The 20,264-nt window shown below is 42.8% G+C and overlaps 4 protein-coding genes across 6 annotated transcripts; all 4 read right to left on the reverse strand.

Annotated features, from left to right (window-relative positions):
• Positions 1-658: 658 nt before the first annotated feature.
• LOC147201771 (hydroxyacyl-thioester dehydratase type 2, mitochondrial-like) lies at positions 659-1,262 on the reverse strand. Its single transcript, XM_086117351.1, has one exon. The coding sequence runs from the start codon at positions 1,260-1,262 to the stop codon at positions 801-803; it is 462 nt and encodes a 153-aa protein (XP_085973477.1). The 3' UTR covers positions 659-800.
• rpp14 (ribonuclease P/MRP 14 subunit) lies at positions 1,196-3,385 on the reverse strand. Of its 2 annotated transcripts, none has more exons than XM_086117352.1 (6): positions 3,270-3,385; positions 2,347-2,454; positions 2,191-2,275; positions 1,971-2,047; positions 1,829-1,907; positions 1,196-1,343 (listed from the first exon to the last, which is right to left on the reverse strand). In XM_086117352.1, exons 2-6 carry the CDS (start codon positions 2,433-2,435, stop codon positions 1,287-1,289), a joined length of 387 nt encoding a protein of 128 aa, XP_085973478.1. In that variant the 5' UTR covers positions 2,436-2,454; positions 3,270-3,385; the 3' UTR covers positions 1,196-1,286. The 2 variants fall into 2 exon arrangements, with proteins under 2 accessions (XP_085973478.1, XP_085973479.1); XM_086117353.1 differs by lacking the exon at positions 3,270-3,385 and adding an exon at positions 3,000-3,246.
• Positions 3,386-3,529: 144 nt separating this feature from the next.
• Positions 3,530-9,417, reverse strand: LOC147201773 (monoacylglycerol lipase abhd6-B-like). Of its 2 annotated transcripts, none has more exons than XM_086117348.1 (9): positions 9,252-9,417; positions 7,879-8,004; positions 5,719-5,878; positions 5,511-5,624; positions 5,103-5,235; positions 4,671-4,828; positions 4,549-4,603; positions 4,313-4,413; positions 3,530-4,092 (listed from the first exon to the last, which is right to left on the reverse strand). In XM_086117348.1, exons 2-9 carry the CDS (start codon positions 7,995-7,997, stop codon positions 3,910-3,912), a joined length of 1,023 nt encoding a protein of 340 aa, XP_085973474.1. In that variant the 5' UTR covers positions 7,998-8,004; positions 9,252-9,417; the 3' UTR covers positions 3,530-3,909. The 2 variants fall into 2 exon arrangements, with proteins under 2 accessions (XP_085973474.1, XP_085973476.1); XM_086117350.1 differs by having other exon boundaries at positions 7,879-7,999; positions 9,252-9,408.
• Positions 9,418-10,845: 1,428 nt separating this feature from the next.
• Positions 10,846-20,237, reverse strand: lmcd1 (LIM and cysteine-rich domains 1). The gene is made up of 7 exons (XM_086118889.1): positions 20,070-20,237; positions 16,323-16,408; positions 15,314-15,569; positions 13,577-13,726; positions 12,877-13,098; positions 12,510-12,728; positions 10,846-12,000 (listed from the first exon to the last, which is right to left on the reverse strand). Exons 1-7 carry the CDS (start codon positions 20,085-20,087, stop codon positions 11,890-11,892), a joined length of 1,062 nt encoding a protein of 353 aa, XP_085975015.1. The 5' UTR covers positions 20,088-20,237; the 3' UTR covers positions 10,846-11,889.
• Positions 20,238-20,264: the final 27 nt, after the last annotated feature.

Below are 20,264 nucleotides of genomic sequence, written 5' to 3' on the forward strand. Positions count from 1 at the left end.
GTTGAATAATCATCGGACGGGCGCGCTACCGCCACCTGGAGGAAGCACAATCCATTTATTATGAACCTATGCAGAGAGAGAGAGCGAAAAATCAAAATATAAACATGACGTAGTGGACGTCGAATTACTTAAAAGAAACGTCAAATTAATTTTGATTCAACAATATATGTATTGCATTCGCTGGTGACAATATAAAAACAACACGAGAAAAATAAAACACGGCTGGCATAGGGTGGAATCACCCGAACTACAAAATCATCACTTTTCAGGAAACCCAAAAATAGCATGTTCGCTGAGTGCTTAGGATTGCATTGTAGAAGAAGGAAAACGATTTTTAACACTTTTGCTTGGTCAGTAATTTGTTAAAAAATAAAAAAAAACAGGTACATGTGTGGTGACCAAAAATGTGTTTGTGAAAAAGTGACTAAATTATTACATATGAGGTTCCAGTCCAACACATACACAATAGCCCTGCATTGCTCTTGAATTTGAAGTCAGAGGTCAAGCAAAATTGTGGCAATAATATATTTAACTAAACAACTACTGTTCAAATTCTGTAAAGGCACCTGGCGGGGATAAAAAAAAATGTTCAGCATGAAAATTTTCTATTTCAGTCGAGATTTCTTGCCAAGATCAAAAGATCAAATCCATTCAGTAATTACACGAATAAGACACGCTTTATTTACTTAAGTGGGCATAAAAAAAAAGATGCACAAAGCCAGCTGTGATGTACATTATCCATCAAAAATCAACAACGCCAACAAAAAAAACTGAACAGTAAAAGATGTGCCTCAAAAGCATCACTTCACTTGCTGTTCCTCCGGCATCATAACCATCACTTCCCCTTCCATCACCACCTTGTCCTTGACCGAACACGTCACGGCAATGAACGCGAACGACATCTTGATCTTGCGCACTTCGGCTTCGGCCAGCACTTCCTCGCCGATGAAGAGTGGCGCTGGGAAGCGGATCTCCTGGTAGAGAAAAACGCAGCCGGGACCCGGCATCCTGGTGCCTAGCACAGCCGAGATCAACCCGTTGATGAGGACGCCATGGACCACGGGGGCCTCGAAGGCGGTGGAGGCAGCGTAGGCAGCGTCCAGGTGGAGCGGGTTGGTGTCGCCCGTCAGCTCGGCGAACAGCTCCACGTGGCGGGCCGAGAAGACTTTGGTGAGGGAGGCGCGCTGGCCCACGTGAAGCCGTGCTCCCGCCACCGTCGTCGGGATGGAGGAGGACAGCAAAGTTCTGACTTGACTCCACATGATTCTCGTCAATTGTCTGCGGTGTCAATCCAGCTCCAGCTCACGACTGTTTCCCGTCAAAGACAGCAGGAATGGCGACACCTGAGTGTTTGTGGAAGAACAGACAAAAAAAACCCCCAGAGAATTAACCTGTGGATATTCAAACTCCAAAAGGTTCAACCAGATATCACCCTGTTTTAACAAAAGTATGCTTCCTTGATAATAACATATCATGCGAAAAGTCAAACGGGCTAATAAATTCTGTGTTACGAGAATTATAAAGCTTCAAACGCCTGCTATGAGAACTCACATGGCTGAGAAACGCGCATTGGACAAAAAAAATTAATATTTCAATTCAATGTGTCAAACAAAAGTTCACTAGCTTGATGCTAACATACAATAAAAAACACCATAGACGGGCTAACGGAAAATTCAGATATTATTGTAATTCTGAACTGTCAAACAGCTTCTACTCAAGCACAGGCAGAGCAGCAACAGAGCATACACCAATACTTGCAATTTCTTTGGTCCCAACCCCCCCAAAATAGCAACTGAGAACAGTAAAAGCAAGAAATCAGTTAGCGTACCTGTAGCACTCGAAAAGCGCAGCTCTGTTTGTTGTAGAAGCCCAGCAGTGTCAACGAGCTCCACAGCTTCACCAAGCCACTAAAAAATTTAATAAAAGTCAACAAAACAAACACACTCTCTTTTACGCTTTGACTTCCTTACATTGTGGATACACGCAAGAAAGCAGTGAGGGTGTCTTCGTCGTACTTCAGCACATCAAAATGTAACGCGGCGCCCACCTGAAACATAAAAACTTTAACTATAAACGTGGCTGATTCTGCAGTGAACAATCAGTTCTATTTTTACTAACGTTCTTTTAAGGTCTTTTCTCTCCTCTCTGACCACATTCATTGCAAAGACAGAATTCATTGGGACTTATTACCTCTCCATGGAGACTCTTCAAGCCAGTGATGATGAACTGCTTCAGGTCAACTGCACTCACTTTGGTGGACTTGTCCTCCAGCACGCTTGAAAAAGGATACAAAGTGTAGTCCTCATGAAGTAGTCACAATTAGACTAAACTGCATTGCTGACTTACAGGCAGACTTTCATGTACTGATACGGAGCGGCGTTCTTCAACACAACACTTTGGTAAACAACAGGCTCGTCCTTGCTCTCGGGATTCATCCTATTCAAGCATCAGCGGCTGTATCAAAACAAGCATTCAGTAAAACATTTTAAAATTGCTTTAATACAGAAGAAAAATAGCTTTTACAAACCAAAAACCTTGAATTAAGATAAGAAAACCTTTATTAGTCTCACGATGGAGAAATTGAGGTGATTACTGTATTTTTTCCATTTCATTTTTTTAAGTGACGAATATCCCAATCAAAGACTTGAAATAGGACCCTCGAGCAGATTGATGAACGGCTCCGTAGATTCGTCAATGATTTACACCAGTTCCCGACTGGGAAAAATGTAATTTAACCTTTATATTGTTCGCATCGCCTCGAAAAAATAATTACAAAATATTATCACACATTACAAGTGCTTTTATGTGGTTTACGACCTTCCTCGAGCACCTTCATGCAGGCGACAAAATTGCAGTTCAGCGTCGCAAAGGTTCAGAGCGAAGAAGCATTCGCGCTTTAAAACAACGAGCATGAAACATTGCACCGTGACTTTTTTTTTATTCCGCCGTGCGCTGTCTTGCTTAAACAATTTAAATGATGGATAAGAGAAATCACAAACCGAATCATTAAAGTTGACAAGCCCCTCAGTGTCGCCACAGCAGGACGAAAGCAAGCTAACAGCGAGGTCAAATAGCGGGTGAATGCGACAGTTAACATAAAATCATTAAAGTTGACAAGCCCCTCAGTGTCGCCACAGCAGGACGAAAGCAAGCTAACAGCGAGGTCAAATAGCGGGTGAATGCGACAGTTAACATAAAATAAAAATCCAAATGTTTTGGGTAGTGGCAATTTTCGACCAACTTAAGTGTGTTTGATGATGATTACTTACCTAGTTTTAGTAGTTTTACAAAACACTTTACAATTTCGCATGTTTTGTTTTCAATCTGCGACTGCGCGATCCCTTTCTTCTTTGTGTAATGTAATGCTCGTTAGAAGCGTTAACCACTGCCCTCTATCGTGCCTAGTTTCAAACGGCAATAAGTTGTGCTGAATGACAAACGACCTAAGAAAACCACAAAAATAAAACAACCCCCTGCACGCCCCCCAACCAAAAAAACAAAAGTCGACATTTTCTACTAGATAAAGAACTCAAATTATAGTCCTTTAATGCAATTATGAATCCATAAAATGTTAATACACTGTTGTATATTAAACTCGGCGAACTATTTCAATAGTTGCATTTAAAACAAACAGTACTGAGACACATATACATGAGATAACCTATTTCTTATATAAGTTATTTGTTGAGGTTCAAAAGGCTGCTTCCGTATCCGGAAAATAAGCACACAAAAATTACAATAAACTCAGCAAGAAATGCATTAAAACTATCAAAATGTTCAAACATAATGAATCATTCGAATACATTTCTACAGTATCATGGATGTAAAAAATTATTTCATCACAGTAATGTATTTATAACAACTTATACCCATTATATAATTTGTATTCTACAGAAATTTAACTCCAGTTCAGGAAACTTTTTTCTCTGTGTCCTTGCTGTGGACTTCCTGCGCAGACAGGAAGTCTATGACGAGCTGTGCTGCCCTCCTCGGTCTCTCCAGGGCTATGGTGTGGCCACAGTCATCCAAGAGAAACAGCTGACTGTGGGGCACCGCCGCCTGCAACGCAGAGGCCCCGGAAACATCCAGAACCTGCAACACCACCACACATTAGAAAACAAGAAAATGCCACAAAATGTGCAGCAACTATACTGCACAACTGAGTGAAATGCTAACTGTCACTAAAGATGTTTTTTTCCACATAAGGGCATAACATGCGATAATTACACTTCCTTCGGGTATTTTTCCTGATGGGCAATTGGGGGCGTCTCTTTCGAGTTGTGTGTAGTTTTTTTTCATTCGGTGTTATTACCTGGTCATGCTTCCCCCAGAGGACTTGCAGGGGTGACGTAATCAAATGTAGATTTTCTTGCAAAGAGTGACGAGATTTCTCCTCAACCAGCGTCATGAACACTTAAAAAAAGACACACACACGCACACACACACGCACGCACAGAGGCACATAAACACAAAAAAAACCCCCACTCATAGTTAGCTCGGTAGTATCCACAAGAGTGTAAAGGTTGAAGGTGTGCTCATGAGACGCACATTCTCTGTAGAAGTGGTTGTGGTGGATCCTGTTGTCCAGGAGGCCACGCAGCACCTGTTCACAAAAACACAACTTCGGTCATCACACATATTTGGCGGCGGCCGTGTTCGTGGTTCTTTACCTGCCGTGGCACCTTGAGGGGCTTATGGCAACAGAGGCGCAACATGTCCTCCAGCTCCCGCGGACTTGACGGAATCAGTGGGATGGTGGAACCTTTGGGGTTCTTCTCTATCTCCCTCAGGCGGATGATGAACTCAGACTCGGTGGGATACACCAAACCTGGAGGAGGAAGAACCGTCATCATCAAACCGCGATTCTGCCATGCACACAGACAGGTGGTGTTCAAACGTTACACCCTGGTCCCGCCAATGCCTTCCACACACTTCTGCGGTAGTATCCGAGTATTGTGAGGCAGTATCAGAGTGTGAAAGTGGGTAGTGGAAAATTAGGACCAGAGTGTAGTTTTTCCAACCGTGTAAAACTTTTATCGTGCCACACCAGCTCTGTGTGAAAGGGGCTGATGTTCTAGTGGTGTGCCAGGTGGCCATTTTACCAGAGGGGCACATCAAGGTCACGCCAGACAGGTACGATGGGTAGGTGGCGGCGTACACCCCCGCTACATTGCCCCCCATGGATGTTCCCACCAGGTGAAAGGGTCTTTTGTCCAGACCAACGCTTTGCACAAACTGAACACAGAGAAAGAAACAATTCATATGTTAAATCTTTGCATTAGGGGCGATGTAGACAGTGTTGCTGAGACACTTTGCTGTAATAAGTTTGTGTTTAAAGTCGTCACAAATTTTTACCTCTTTTCGGTGGGTCCAAAAATGTTTAAAAGCCCAATAATAGGGAACCACTGTATTGTGTTTGTATAATTGACAATAAAAAAAAAATGTACATACTTCCCACCTCCAGAAAGACAAACACTCTCACACGCTTAGACACACACACGCACACACACCTGATGGATTCGGGCAACCTGACTCTGAATGCTGTAGTCCTCGGACCCGATACGGCTGGTACCCTCATGTCCCGGCATGTCCACGCACAGTATGTGCTGCTCCACGGGGACGTACTGGTCAAGGAAGCAAACGCACCAATAAAAATGTTTAGCTTATCCAAACATACTTGCATACATCAGTTCTCGTCTTGAGTATTATTTGCGTTACCTTGACGAAGGGCAACCACATGTCTTTGGAGGCTGAGAAGCCGTGCAGGAGCAGTAAGGAAGGTGTGGCGCCCCCTGGCGTCCCGCGGCTGAAATAGCAGAAGCGGTAGCTGCCGCTGTACGAGTAGCGGACCGCAAGGCCTAGTTTGAGACGCATGAACCTGCAGGATACGGAGCAGATTGTCAGTAACACTTATTCCATATTCTAATTCTAATATTTGTGGTTCACTAGTTATGAAATGGGCGGCCCGGTAGTCCAGTGGTTAGCACGTCGGCTTCACAGTGCAGAGGTACCGGGTTCGATTCCAGCTCCGGCCTCCCTGTGTGGAGTTTGCATGTTCTCCCCGGGCCTGCGTGGGTTTTCTCCGGGTGCTCCGGTTTCCTCCCACATTCCGAAGACATGCATGGCAGGCTGATTGGACGCTCTAAATTGTCCCTAGGTGTGAGTGTGGGCGTGAATGGTTGTTCGTCTCTGTGTGCCCTGCGATTGGCTGGCAACTGATTCAGGGTGTCCCCGCCTACTGCCCGAAGACGGCTGGGATAGGCTCCAGCACCCCCCGCGACCCTAGTGAGGATCAAGCGGTTCGGAAAATGGATGGATGGATGGATAGTTATGAAATTATTTGTGATTTTTTTTTTCTGAAAAACTCAATTATTCGTGTTTTTCTGTGCTACACAAGATGGCACCAAAGCTCTGGCGTATAGGCAAGTACTCATTGGGGTCGAGGAACAACAGTGCTAGCTTGACTTACGCTTTCCCCAACCCAGAGGTGGGTGGAGTCCCCAAAAACTGTACTTAAGTAAGAATATACCATAGTGACTTGGTCCTTGAGAGTCCCTATGCAGCCTGTTTTAGATGTCCCCCTCCTCCAACACACCTGATTCAAATGATCAGCAAGCTTTGCAGAAGCCTGGTAATGATCATGAATAGAACATGAATAGCAAATCAAAATAAATAAATAACTACAAAATAGGAATATGCAATTGAAATATTGACAACAAAATAACCGTCGCAAAAATATCAATTTTTTTTTCTCCTTGGGAATAAAAAGTAAAGCAAAAATCAAGCACATTAAATTTGGTCAAATTGAACTTTTGACACATGGATTCACCCTCACTGATCAGCAATGCTGTTTCATTACTCCAAAACAAATTGAATTCTGCCAATCTTTAAATCTTTATCTTCAGTGCTTGCGACGGGGAGGAACAGAGATCTCAAACAGGAGGAACTCCAATTTGCTTTCATGTGCTGCGGTGAACCTGCTGGTATTCGTCCACAAAGACGGACGGCGGCCTTTTGTATCTTTCTCCGCTTTCAGGTGGAGTTCTTGTCGGCTGAAATGCCAATATTTTTAGGAAGACAAAAAAGATGGGAGATTTTCATTCAACACAACATTCCGCTACAATTCAAACCTGCTAACCGCCTGACACAAAGGCTGGTACACCACAAAGACTGGACAACCCACATCCAGAAAAGTAATGTGCTGTATGCGGTCAAATGCGGCGAGGAAAAGCCACATCCATATCTTGGGGGGGAAAAAAGAAAGCGCTGAGCAAGCGCATGGCGCAACACAGACGGGCAAAGTCCTCAAGGCCAAGACTCAGCTGTCAACCGGCATCGAGGGACAAAAATGTACAGTATATCGTCTTGACGCCGACGTGAAGGGGGAAACAGCACCTCCAAACAGAGCAGGTGGTTGGGGCGAGCCTCCAACATGGAATATAAAGAATTGAGTTGCGTTTTTCTCCACCTCAACTAAAGCCGGTGCTGTCCTAACTAAACCTTGTTATTGAACTGATGAACCCTGCTGGGGTGAGAGTCGAAATGTCGTCAGAGACAACAACAACAGGCCAGCTGCGCTTGATTCGATGAAGATGAATAGCACGACTTTCTCTTTCTCTGTGGTTTTAAAATCAGCAGCACAATATTCATCCCATCAGACTGTTACGTGACAGTGACTTGGCCAACGCACATTGTGTGTGTGGGTGGAGGGAGGACAAAGTCTACTTTTCAGGGGAATTTAAGGCTTCCTTTCAAATAAGGGCCTAGTTTATGAGAGCGTGTAATATGAAAGGTCACAAATCCTTTGTGTCTAATCGCACATTTTCCACTCAAAATGCACGTTAAGTACTGTGACGTTTCAGTTATTCACATGCTCACCAGTTATAAGACCGGATGATCATGCCGGGGCAGAGCCACATGGTCGAGAAGAAAGCCAAAAGGGGAAGCGCCACGATGGTCCCGACGAACGTCGTCGTCACGGTGACGCTCTCATCCATTGCTGCGCTGTAAAAAGAATCAATGCGTTAATTTTTTTTAAACTTTGGTTTCTGTTGTCGAATGTACCAAAACTTCTCTTGTTTTGTTAAGCGCTTTGTTACAGCTACAGCTGTTGAGAAAGCGCTATATAAATCAGGATGTATTGTATTGTATTGTATTGTAAAAACTGGGTTAAACCAAATAATCAAAGTTGTATGCATATTTCAACGCAAATGTATTGACTCCAAATCGGAGCAATTTAACATTCGCCTGTCAATTAAACTGCGATCAAATTTGGTCCTGATCGGATCATTTCTTTAAGAAGAGTTCATTAACTCATTCGCTGCCTAAACTTGTCGGACTTCCGACCATCTTGGCACTTGTCTCCCTTGTAATACAAGGGCCAAGGTGAGCTTCACTGCCTAGTCTTTACCTTCTACTCTAAAGTTGTTCAGATCTCAAATTCAAGGTGATGCAGCGCTGCCATCTCCAGGATCTGTTAGTTATTAAAAACTTGAATTTCCAACACACAACCTCTTCCATGGCCACATTTATCCACAAAAAAGCTTTAAAATTCAACATCCGTCATCTCTCGACTAAGGTGTAATTACATTTGGCATCTTATCCGTTGATTCCCCTAAGAGGAATCCATGAAAATACAACTCCGAGAAGGTGCTCAAAATTGACACTTCAAAACACAAAGGCAAACTTTGTTTACTTTAGGGCCTATCTTGTAGATTGTCAGTCTTGTATTCCACTTATATTTACTAACAAGAACTCTGGAAAATGGTATACTGCACCCACCCTTTGCCGTTTCATTGTATGTTTAAATATTCAATTTTTTTATTTTTTTTTACCGTCCCGAATTTCGTATTTTGCAACTTCTTTTGGATGACGTTGTTTTTCTGTTTGGTAATGTTCGTCTTGACACTCTGACACTATGTACGTGGCCGCGAGGCTCGTGAACGTTTCCTACTCGGACAAAGGTGCTACGGCGGGCTGACGTCACTAGATGTCAAATGAAATGTAGAAATGAATGAGCAATTAATGATGATGCGCATTAAAAGAGTGTTTTACATTCACGATGCCACCTATAAAACGCATTTAATAGCAATTGAGAGGAAAAACGAAGATTGTGTTTCCTGTCACTTTATAATGTAAACATTACACAGGTAGAACATGCGAAATTAGTACGCCAAATGATCTGTTGTTCGACGCTAGTATCCTTGTTTATATGCAAATATTAACATGTCATAGTTGTGGAAGGCGCTTGCCTGGTCGAATCCACTTCGACGAGTCGGTGGTCAATGTCAACGGGGAATGGAAATGTCCTCCGGTTGCTTCACCATTCGGTCCGCTATCCCTCCTCCTCTCGCTCCGTTTCGACCGCTTCCTCTTTTACTCAGTCGCCTTTCATCAGCACTTAAAGGACTAGTACAATGAACAAGCCGCGCTGCGTTCACTGACAACGGAAAATATTGGGGAGAACATAAAAGGAGCAAGTGCTGTACGTGATCGCCACGGTGGACGACTGGCTACCACGTCCGCTTCAGAGTGCAGGGTTCGATTCCGGCACCGGCCTTTCAGTGTGAAGTTTGCATGTTCTCCCCGTGCCTTTGTGGGTTCTCTCCAGGTACTGTGTTTGTGCGTGCGAATGTTTATTTCAACCTATCCGTATGAGGGCCGCGGGTGCCCTGGGGCCAATCGCAGCTGTCTTCCGGCAGCAGTCAGGGTACAACCTGAACCAGTTGCCGGCCAATCACATGGCGCACATAGAGGAACAACCACTGGTGCACAGAATCACACCTTGGGACAATTTAAACTGTTCAATGAACCAACCATGCATGTTTTTGGAATAGGACACCGGACTACCCAGAGAAACCCCACGCAGGCACGGGGAGAACATGCAAACTCCACACAGGATGAGCTGTGTTCAAACTCACGACCTCTGCACTGTGAGGCGGAGGTGCTAACCAGTCTACCACCATTCCCCCTTTATATTACATATTTAATATATATTATTATAGATTAGATACTTGGACTCGGTACTACTGCTGCATAGTACGGTACTACCCTGCCAACAGTTGGAGACTAACACTCGTTGGCTTGCATTCAGTACAATCGGCAAGCTGTGCTGCCTTCACGGACAATGGGATACCCAGCGGTGATACATTCATGACTTCAAGAAATCCCGCAATCGTCCCGTTTAACTGCTCTTTAGTGCAATTAAAAAGTCATCCTTACTTCGTTAATTGCGGTCGGAACATTTTGTCAGTATTTAGTTGAATGGACAAATCTTTCAGGAGCATTAAGACACGCCGTGCTGCCTCCCTCTGTGATTAATCGACAAATTGTGCTGCAAAAACTACAGTAATACGATGTAGACTTCACAGACAGTCAGAAAATTGGAAATACTTTTATATCAAAACTGATTGGGTGGGAATGACAGGCCATGATGCGTGGAATGACTGTTTAAAACAAATAAACAAACACACCCCCCCCCCCCCCTCGCTATTCTCCACTCGAGGGCGCCACCACCCTCTGCAATCACGTCATGTCAAGAACATAACCTCAGGGCACATTCCCGGATCCCGGTGCGTGAAAATACAACTAAACGTCTCATTTAGGAGGTAAAAATATCCTTAAATAGTGCTTTCTTTGGCTGGTGATGTAACTGCCAAGCGATGCTGTGAAAAGCTGACATTCCTACCGGGAGTACGTCATCCCGACACAATTTTTTTCATAATTGTTTTGAAACACGCGATGGAGTTCCTCACGTCTTTGCACATATTTTAAACCCACCCTCACTCTCTTGAAAAGAGGTTCTTTCAGATGTTTTGACATTTGGATTTAATCATGAGCACAACAAACATTTCAAGTGTTTTTATTTTCATGAGAACAACAAAACAGGAAAAGATCCGAGCAGTTTTGCCAGATGGAATTTGGAGCCAATTAGCAGATTTATGTTTGTTTACTCAACTGTAACTGCACTAGACCAGGCCCCTGTTTGGCGTAAAGCCTTTACATATACCGTTTATGCATTATATTATATATTATCTACATATTTATTAAAGTTAATTCATTTTGTACAGTTTTCATCTATTTTCGGGTTGGACATGATAGTAATTAATGAAAATAATGTCAAAAGATAATTCGATTTTAATTTTGTGATTGAAATCTAATGAAGTTAAACAACAACAACAACAAAAAGATGAAAATAAAATGTTTTCATGTTAGAACTTTGTAAACATCAGCTTTATGGATTCCACATCTGCTTTGCAACCAGGGTGTATTGCAAGCCACAGTTTGGGGAAATTTGCTCATTTGACATTGTTTAAAATGTGGGAGAGAAAGAGCACGAGAGAGAGAGAGAGAGAGAGAGAGAGAGAGCACGAGAGAGAGAGCACGAGAGAGAGAGAGAGCACGAGAGAGAGAGAGAGAGAGAGAGCACGAGAGAGAGAGAGAGAGAGAGAGAGAGAGTATAAAAAAAGGAATACTACAGTCAAAAGATGTCCAGTCTGGCAAACTTGAATGTCAATTATGAGCTCATTCAAACATCTCCAAAGGCCTTGCGAGCGAGCGTTCACATCTGGATCAATTTATGAGGCGATAAATCAGGCAAACGCGTCCACTCTACAATAAAAGTCCTGTTAAGCACTCCAAAGGATGCTGTTGGACACTTGAAAGACTCCACTCAGGCTAAGCAACATGCTTAAAGTGTGTGTACAGTGGTACCGTGACTGACCAAATCAACTTTCCCAGTTGAAATGAACTGAAATGCCATTAATCCAGTCCAGTTCGATCCAGAAAAATAGCACTGTCTTCAATAATGACATAATCGAAGAAATAAACAGATTTCATCAAGTATAAGTCAAGGTACCACTGTACTCTGTCTGTGTGTGTATGTGTGCGTCAGTGGTGGCAGGGCGTATCCAGGCTTTGTCCACACCTCCAGCAGCAATAATGCTGGTGATGCCACGCACGGCCATCTTGTGCCATGTGGAAAGACTCGCCAAAGATCAGCTGAAGAAATAAAATGTACATAGCCATGTATGTACATTTTGGTAATTAAAGAAATATCAATATATCAAAAATAAAATGAAATACAAATAAATATAAATAATGCATCGTTTAAAAAAATGGATATGTTAAGACAAATTAAAATAGATATAAGGGGTTAAATGACATTAAGTTTTTGAATAATTAGTATGGTATAATTTTTACAATACAGTCGATAAAATATATAGATAAATAAATTACATTTATATAATATAATCCATTCAAATAAAATAAATCGATATAAAAAAAGATCACATAAAAAATATGGCCCTTCAATTATTAACAAAAATACATATAAATCACCAGGCTAATTGTTATAACAACTCCTAATTTCAATTACTTTGGATTTCATTTCTTTTGCTGCAACCGAGCAAGAGTTTCCAACTTGCTTAACTCGAGTGATGGTTTGGCTTGATTGCATTTTAGTAGGCGACGTACTTATACTTCTGCTTGTTCTCGTCTTAATTTCTCACCTCGTCACAGCCGGAGCAGCGTGGCCTGACGCTTTGGCAATAGTGTCGTCCGCACAGCAGCCTCCGATCGGACCAGAAGTAGACCAGGTCCGCCAGTCCCTGGCCGCATTCGGCGCACGTGAAACAGGCGGGATGCCACATGGCAGCATGGTAACCGGCGTGCTCGGCAAAAACCGCCGGGCTGTCTGATGCGATATTGTCGCCGCAACCGGAGCAACGCTGAAAACCAAGAGCGGTGACGATAACAAAAAATCCAAATGGTAGCCTACTTTGATTTCTCAATGTATTTTTTTTTTCACCCCACTCAAGCAGCCGCAAATCTTTGTACATCTCTATCGGATAAAAGATTGTGAATTGGGCATTTTACGTATTGCGCGTTGTTCTCTGTTCCATTGCGGGGCCCTACAGGGGCAACGGTGCCGTGATCCCGGTGGTGGTCCACAGCATGCTTGTCACCGTGGTTTTGCTCCTTGGGTTCCTTCTGATTGGTCGTCTCCCGCAGGGCTTCACTGTCACCGGGCAGTGCCACCTCACCCACACCCAGTACCTCCATTTTGTAGCGCTTCACAAAAAGCAGCATGGCGGAAACCTGCAACAGCGAATGGATATCAATTGGAAGCCTGGGGTTGAGGTTTTAGGGTAGGGATTAGGATTTAAGGTTTGGTTTTGGGTTGGGTACCAGTTAATGTTTGCGGTTTGGGGCTTGGATGTTGGAATTATGGGTTAGGATTTCACGGTTCGGGGTTAGGAGTTTGGTTGATGGTTTAGGATTTTGGTCTCGGTCTAGGTTTGGAGATCGGGTTAGAATTAGTGATTGGGTTGATGGTTTTGGAATTAGATCTCCTACCATGATCCTGTCTGGGGTGAGGGGTGGGGCTCTGGGTTGGGGACAGGTGTTGGGGTTTAGGTTCAGGGGATAGGGGTCAGGGATTAAGGTTAATGTTAGGGTTCGGATTCAGGATATTGCTTGAACACTAATGGTTAGGGTTAAGATTAGGATTAGGAGTTAGTTACAATTAGAGTAATTTGCAAACTCCGGGAAGGAGTGACACTGTTTGTCACCTCACCTCGTTGTCACTGGCCAGGCTCTGACATGCCATGGGGTCTTGATCATAGGCGGGGAGCTGGCTAAGGAGCTGCCTGCGACGCAGCACTGCCCCCCCGGTCCCGGAGACAGGACGCTGGCTCTCTGGGATAAACTCCATGTACTTCTTGGCCTGTGAGTGTGAAACTCTGATCATCATCATCATCAAAGATTCTGGTCAGTTCTCTGCAGCCCCTTTCAATCAAACTCAACAGGGCAGGAGTTCACAATCCTCCTCCCAGCTTTGAGCGATCCTGACCGACTCTCCTGTAACAAACGATGTCAGACAAGGCCCAGTTAAATCCTCCCCGATGGACTCGGAAAAACGGTCGGTTGACAAATTCTGTGATTGTAACGAGTCACAGAAGTCAGTCACCATGAGAAAAATAAAGTCTTATCAGGTAAGATAACAGCATATTCACAAATTACTATTCTACAGGATGCCCTGTGGCACCATACTGTCTCTCCCTGATCAGTCTTTGTGCTACAAGACTCATTCAAATTCTTGAATTTCGGACTTTATTCTTGTCATTCTATGAATTTATTCTCTCAATGTTGTATATTGTTTCCCTGTGAATGAGACCATAGTTCTCTTTTTGCCTGAATTGACTTGTGCCAAAACAGATTTGACGTCCTTTGGGAGCAATAATTTGGCATTCCACAGGGGTCTGTTGTTGAGCCAGTGTTATTTCATCTTTACTTCCACCTATGAAATATCTTGTACCACCAAAATATTTGCTTTATAAGACTCATGGTCAGAGTGCATTATAGATATTTTTAAGCAGTACTATTTTCATGTGGCGCTCACTTTCCCAGCCCCCATTTGGTGTATCCGCCCAGACTCTGACTCCCTTTGTGGTCTGTGAGGTTATCAGATGACAGCAGCGGAGTCGTGACTAATAGTCTAAAGTTGCACTTGGAATGCTTTTTCATTTCTCAATGAATAACATATTTGACTTGACATGTTACACCGCAATGATGCTGGACCCCCACCACCTCAAAGGCGAACCTCACCCTCCTCCTCCAACAATCACGCTTGCAATCACGCGCTGTGAAACCCAAAACAGACGTACGGCTTTTTTTAATGGAAAGCAGACAATCCAACAGGGAGGGTGCAGCTGGTAAAAATCATGCAGCGCTGCTGAGTTATTGCAGCAAGCTTACAATGGTGGCTTCGGTTGGTTCACTTGAAATGGTCATTGATGTTTATGAAGACAACAAAGGTTAGGTTGGCTAAAGATTGCTGATTGTCTTCACTCCAAATTTTACCTCATGATTACATAAAAACATTGATGCCCTAAATTGTCTTTGATATTTACAAAAACACGTTATCGGTCCAAACGAAAGGTGATCTTTTGTTTAAGACTAAATTGTCTTTGATGTTTTTGAAAACACTTATGTTTGGTCTTTACAAAGATGTGTTAGGTTTGTTTCAAGATTCTGAACAGTCTTCGATGTTTACAAAAATATATGTTCGTTATCTAAAGACTGAAAATCGTCTTTGGATGTTTACAAAACATGTATGGTTAGTTGTGGCGAATAAAAGACTCTTTGATGTTTGCAAAAACTCCTGAAAGAGCTTGTTTGTAAGTAAATTGCCTTTGACGTTTGTGAAAACAACGATACATTACTTTAAATCTTTAAATTATCTTAGATTTTTACATGAACATGTCCTAAGAATCCCAAAACAGGCTGTTTTTGCTACTGGTAGTTTCCTCACCAGTTTCTGGTTGAGGCCGGCGGGTGCCCAATCGTAGGTGGTGGTACTGAACGTGGGGTCCTTGCGCGAGACCACTGGATTGGTCACGATCATGCGGTTCCTCTTGTATAGGCGAAGGCCACCGCCCCCTTTCACCTTGGCTGTGAGGTGGGCGCAGGGCGAGTCGGCCAAAAGGCGTCCCATTCGCCGGTCATCATCTGCGTGGTTACCGGGGGCGTGGTCCACCACACTGCAGCCGCAGGCCACGCATGCTTTCCTGAAAAAGAAACGGCAAAGCCCTGACTTGAGTCAGTGACACATTCCATTTGAATTGTAGTGTTCCCCCAATATATTGAGGACCAGTGTTAGCGCCCCCTGCTATTTTGTGGCATTTTAGTTTGGTTTTTTTTTGGGGGGGGGGGGGGGTTCTTACAGTCTACAGGCACTCCCCTCCTGCATGAATATATACTTTATTGACATAAGTTTAACTGTAGGGTTTAAACATTTTTAAAATTCTCCCATACATCTGACTTTAGAGTGGCACACGTCAGTGTTGTACCAATTTGTGCCACAACATGCCAGGCAGCACTGAGCTCTACCGGTAGACCTGCAGCGAGGAAGAAGGCGAAGAAGTTTGAATGTGTTTCTGTAGGGCAGTAATGTAAAGAAAGTCTCTGCTTCTTTTCCTTAGCCTGTCTATGGTGTTGTGTATTATATGGTAGCATTAAACTAGCCTACTTTCGTGAGATGAAACTATCTAAAATTTGGTTGAACATTTGGGTGTTTAAATACACAGTGTTCAGTTATTTCTGTTGTATACTCTTGAAGCAAAGTGATGTTGATAATCTCCTCTTTTCAAGAACGAGAGGAGGTGCTAATGAAGACTTAGAAACGTGTTTCAGTGTGTTCAAAGCACGAGCCAGGGGTAAAACTAGTTTAACGAATGTTTTTATTTGGTCTCTCCATGTTGTGGATCGCAGTATCAAGCAGACGATAAACGAGAGTTGACTGAATCAAAACGTGACGTTACCTCCAAGAATGTGGCTGCAAACCAGAGCAGCCGTCTTTGCAAACAAGACACGCAGCTGGATTTGATGCACTCCCCTCTCCTGACATCTGAGCGGGGAAGAAAACACAACAATAAATCACTCGTGCTGCTCATTTCTGAATGTTGTGAATGAGCACGTTTCAACAATTTCGCGAAACAAAACAGCAGCGCGACTTCAGTGAGCCGGACGGATGCAATTGCGTGAACTGCTGGGCAGGCTCTTTTGTTGGGTCTGTTGAAGAATTTAAATGGCGATGACGATTCCAAAAAGGTGTTAAGTCCATTGAAACGTCACAATTGTCTTTTTTGAAAACAAGTGCAGTTCATTGAAGACTGAAATTTGTTTTTGGTGTTCACAAAAAATGTGTATGTTTATAAAAGGTCATTAATATTTGTAAAAAAAAAAAAACGATTAGGTTTTTGAAGACTGAATTGTCTTCGAAGTTCACAAACACATATTAGGTCCATTTAAAGACTAAATTGTCCTTGATGTTTGTGAAAATGATTTTAGGTCTGTAAATGCTTTAACTTCTATTTTATGTTTCCAGAATGGGCTCTCAAATTCTAATTGCAGCTCATGAGAGATTGATGGACAGGAATGCTTGGATTGCTTTTTCCTTTTCAACTCCCAAGGGCAGAGCGAGCTGACGATGTTTAATTTTACTTTTAGAATATGTTGTTATAAAAAAGGGCTGGGGGTTGGGGGTGCAATGCCCCTCCCGAGCCCAGCCGGCCTTTGTTTGATTGAAATCTTTTGGCTGAAGTTGTGACATTGGACAATCTGTCCGGCCGCTTGTTTGTCTGTCAACAGGTATTAGTAAGGAGACTGGCACTCGGGTTCATCCCAGGGGAGCCTGACGGGCTTTAGGTCAGGGCTCGGAGGCAGTGTCATGTTGACTCAGGAATAGGAACTTGAGCATGTAAAAGCTCCAAAAGCTTTCATTGTGCAACATTTCAAGAGCACTGGGATCGCTCGTGTCACACGTGGCACTTAAAATTCTGTCACTAGAAGACACAGCGGCATGACCGCGACCTCATAGACGGTAAAACGTTTCTCAAAATTATCCATGATGTTGAGAAAAAGCTGCACCTGGAGTCCTTGGAAGACTTGAAATTGTCTTTGTCGTTTTCCAAAACAAGGATGTGTTCATTGAATGTTAAAATTGTCTTTTGATCTTTGAAAAAAACATGTACGCCGTGCGCATTGAAGACTCGAAACAAGTCGATATTTATCTGTGAAATGTTTGGTTTTAGTTTAGTTTTGTTGATCATTAGTTTGAGTATTAGTTTTAGTTTTTTAAATGCATTACATGGAGTATTTGTCAAATTCAAGATCAAAACAAAAAAACGTCATGTATTGTTTAATAAAGTGAGCTATATTCGCAAACAACGTTTTGATCTTCCTTTTTCTGTACGGATGCACAGCAATGCTGGAAAACAACAACAACAACAAAAACATTTCAAATGAATCCCAAAAGATCATGTGTGACATAATTTGACAAAGATGCAAACAAGGGACAATTTCATGAGATTTGTAGTCAGTTTTATAAACATGAGGTTCAGTTTGTTTTTCTCAAAAGTATTTTTGTCTTTATTTCTTGAACTAAAATGTTTTGGGTTTTTTGCCTCTCTGTTCACCTTTGAACCATTCCTGAATTACTTCACGCCGCTGTGAATGAGGAGGATCGGTCCCCAACCCGAGCCAATTCAGAGCGTCGACGAGGGGACGGCGTCTATATTTAGAAAGTGCGATAAGAAGAATTTGGCTTGGCCAAGTCATTCCAAACATGCCAACTATGTGGTAGAAACGAGCAGGAAATGCTAATGCGATAAGAAGCCCAAGGTCACCGAGATGCATGCCGACTTGCTGTTCGTGATTCTGAGACTAGTCCAAGGCAGCCATGAGATTCCAAAAAAAAAAAGTAGAGGTTGTCTTTCATCCTTTCTCCAAATCTTTCAATCGTTTCTCATGTGAACCAAGTGTCCGTTCATTCAACACTCAAAATGTTGTTTCCAAAAACGAGGACTGTATGTTAGTCCGCTTGTGAGGCGAAGACCGGAGCTCAGTTGAAATTGTCCCCTCATATTTGTGGCGCTGTAAAAATTGCAGCCAATATGTAAAGCACATCTGGCTCAACGGAGGCTAAATTTGTCATCGTGACGTCTCCAGCTCCCCACAATAAACCTGCAGCTGTGTGTGTGTGTGTGTGTGTCTCTCTCTCTCTCTCTTGGATACAAGGGGGCTTGGGGGATTAAGCCCCTGACAGGTGATCTTGATCCATCAGGTGATCACGGATGAACCTCACCATTTGTGTATCGCTGTCAGTATTCCACTGATGATAGTTTGCATTGCTGCTGTTTATTTAGTTCCCAACTACTTTAACATGATTGTTTTTAAAAATAGTATAGAATCGTTTGTATCGGATTTATTTATGTATAGGTGTCACTTACGTTGGTCAACATCAAATTTCAATCTGGGGTGGCTTTACGTGATCGCGAAACATATTTTTGACGCAGGTTTAAAAATATGTATATACTCTTTTGAGATGTTTTCATTGTTTTCCAAGTTGAGGGGCAGAGATTTCATATGTTAGAAAGTTTACACATGGTCACATTTGGTGAACCCGTAAAGGTTATATTGCATTATAGTAGCGCTGATTGATTAATTGGTCTGCTGATTCCATTACTTCATATTAGCCGTTTTCCAAATAATCATAATCGACTGGAGTTTTGCCAATTAAACGCGAATATAAACTCACTGTCTCATAAAACGGTAAAAGATGTTGTTACTCAGAATGATGTCATTGCATTGTTTGTCCGCTAGGTGGAGTGCTGACTCCAATCACTCTAATGTGCATCTTTCGTACTGTATTCGTATTTCAAGTCACGATGTTGTGTTACGTCGCTGCTGCAGAAGCTTCTGAGCGTCCTTTTGCTTCTACGTATAACTTCTGCTTCTCCCGCTCAGCAACAAGGAGAGAAATGGAGAATAACGACCAGAAGCGGATTTACGAGGAAATTTGGGCTAGCTAAATTTCAGCGTTTGCGGGACTGTAGACGCACAATTACTTGACGGTCATGTTTCGTTCCGGGGATGCATGTGTTAAAATGAACAAAAAAAAGAGGGTCCCCTGTTTCAGTTTTCTTTTTCTGTGCCTCACATCGTTCAAATGCAACTCTGTCAAAAATGTTTTGTGTCTCTGTTTTTTATTTTGAAGTCATCACTTCGTGACAAAAAAAAAAAAACTGTTGAAGAACTGCGATTTCCTGCTAAAGGGCATCAGGCATAAATCACGTTTTGGCAGCGTTGATTATATACTGCATACATCTATGTACTAAATTTAACAATAAATTCATCTGTGAATGCTTTTGAACTTCCTCCCTGTTGTGAATTTCAAAAATACTAAAAGACAGTCTTATAAATCAGTCAAATGTTCTACCGGTAATTCATGTTTGTTGTTGTGAGGGTTAAGGGGCCAAAGAACAAGTTTGAGTATTTAGTCATGATAGATTTTTAAGCTTAATTGATTGATGAATCAGTTATCGGATGTTTTTTTTTTTCCCTGCCAAATATTGGAATCGGGATTAGGCAAAAAAAAAATCCATAGCAGTCAGGACTGGAAATTTCATCCTTAGAACCAAACCCAGCAAACACTTTGTGAGTGGTGTATTATTCATGTACAGTTTACCACATACTGCTAGATTTTCCACGTAAATATTTTCTCCTACCTTGGCCGCGGCGTCCATGGTCGTGTCTCTCTTCTCGTCTCGCGACCCACACTGAGCCTTTAAATTCCTCGTTTGTCAGGCCCTCTTCCTGTCCTACCTCGCCCAGCGTCACTCTTGCTTCCCTCTCCGTATTTCTCCTCCTCCTCTGCCCAATCCCCCCCACCCCCCCCCCAAAAAAAACATGAGTGGGCAGGT

The sequence above is a fragment of the Hippocampus guttulatus genome, chromosome 8 (genome assembly GCF_054856545.1).
Source record: "Hippocampus guttulatus isolate MCC_2025c chromosome 8, RoL_Hgut_1.0, whole genome shotgun sequence".
In the NCBI taxonomy this organism is placed as follows: domain Eukaryota; kingdom Metazoa; phylum Chordata; class Actinopteri; order Syngnathiformes; family Syngnathidae; genus Hippocampus; species Hippocampus guttulatus.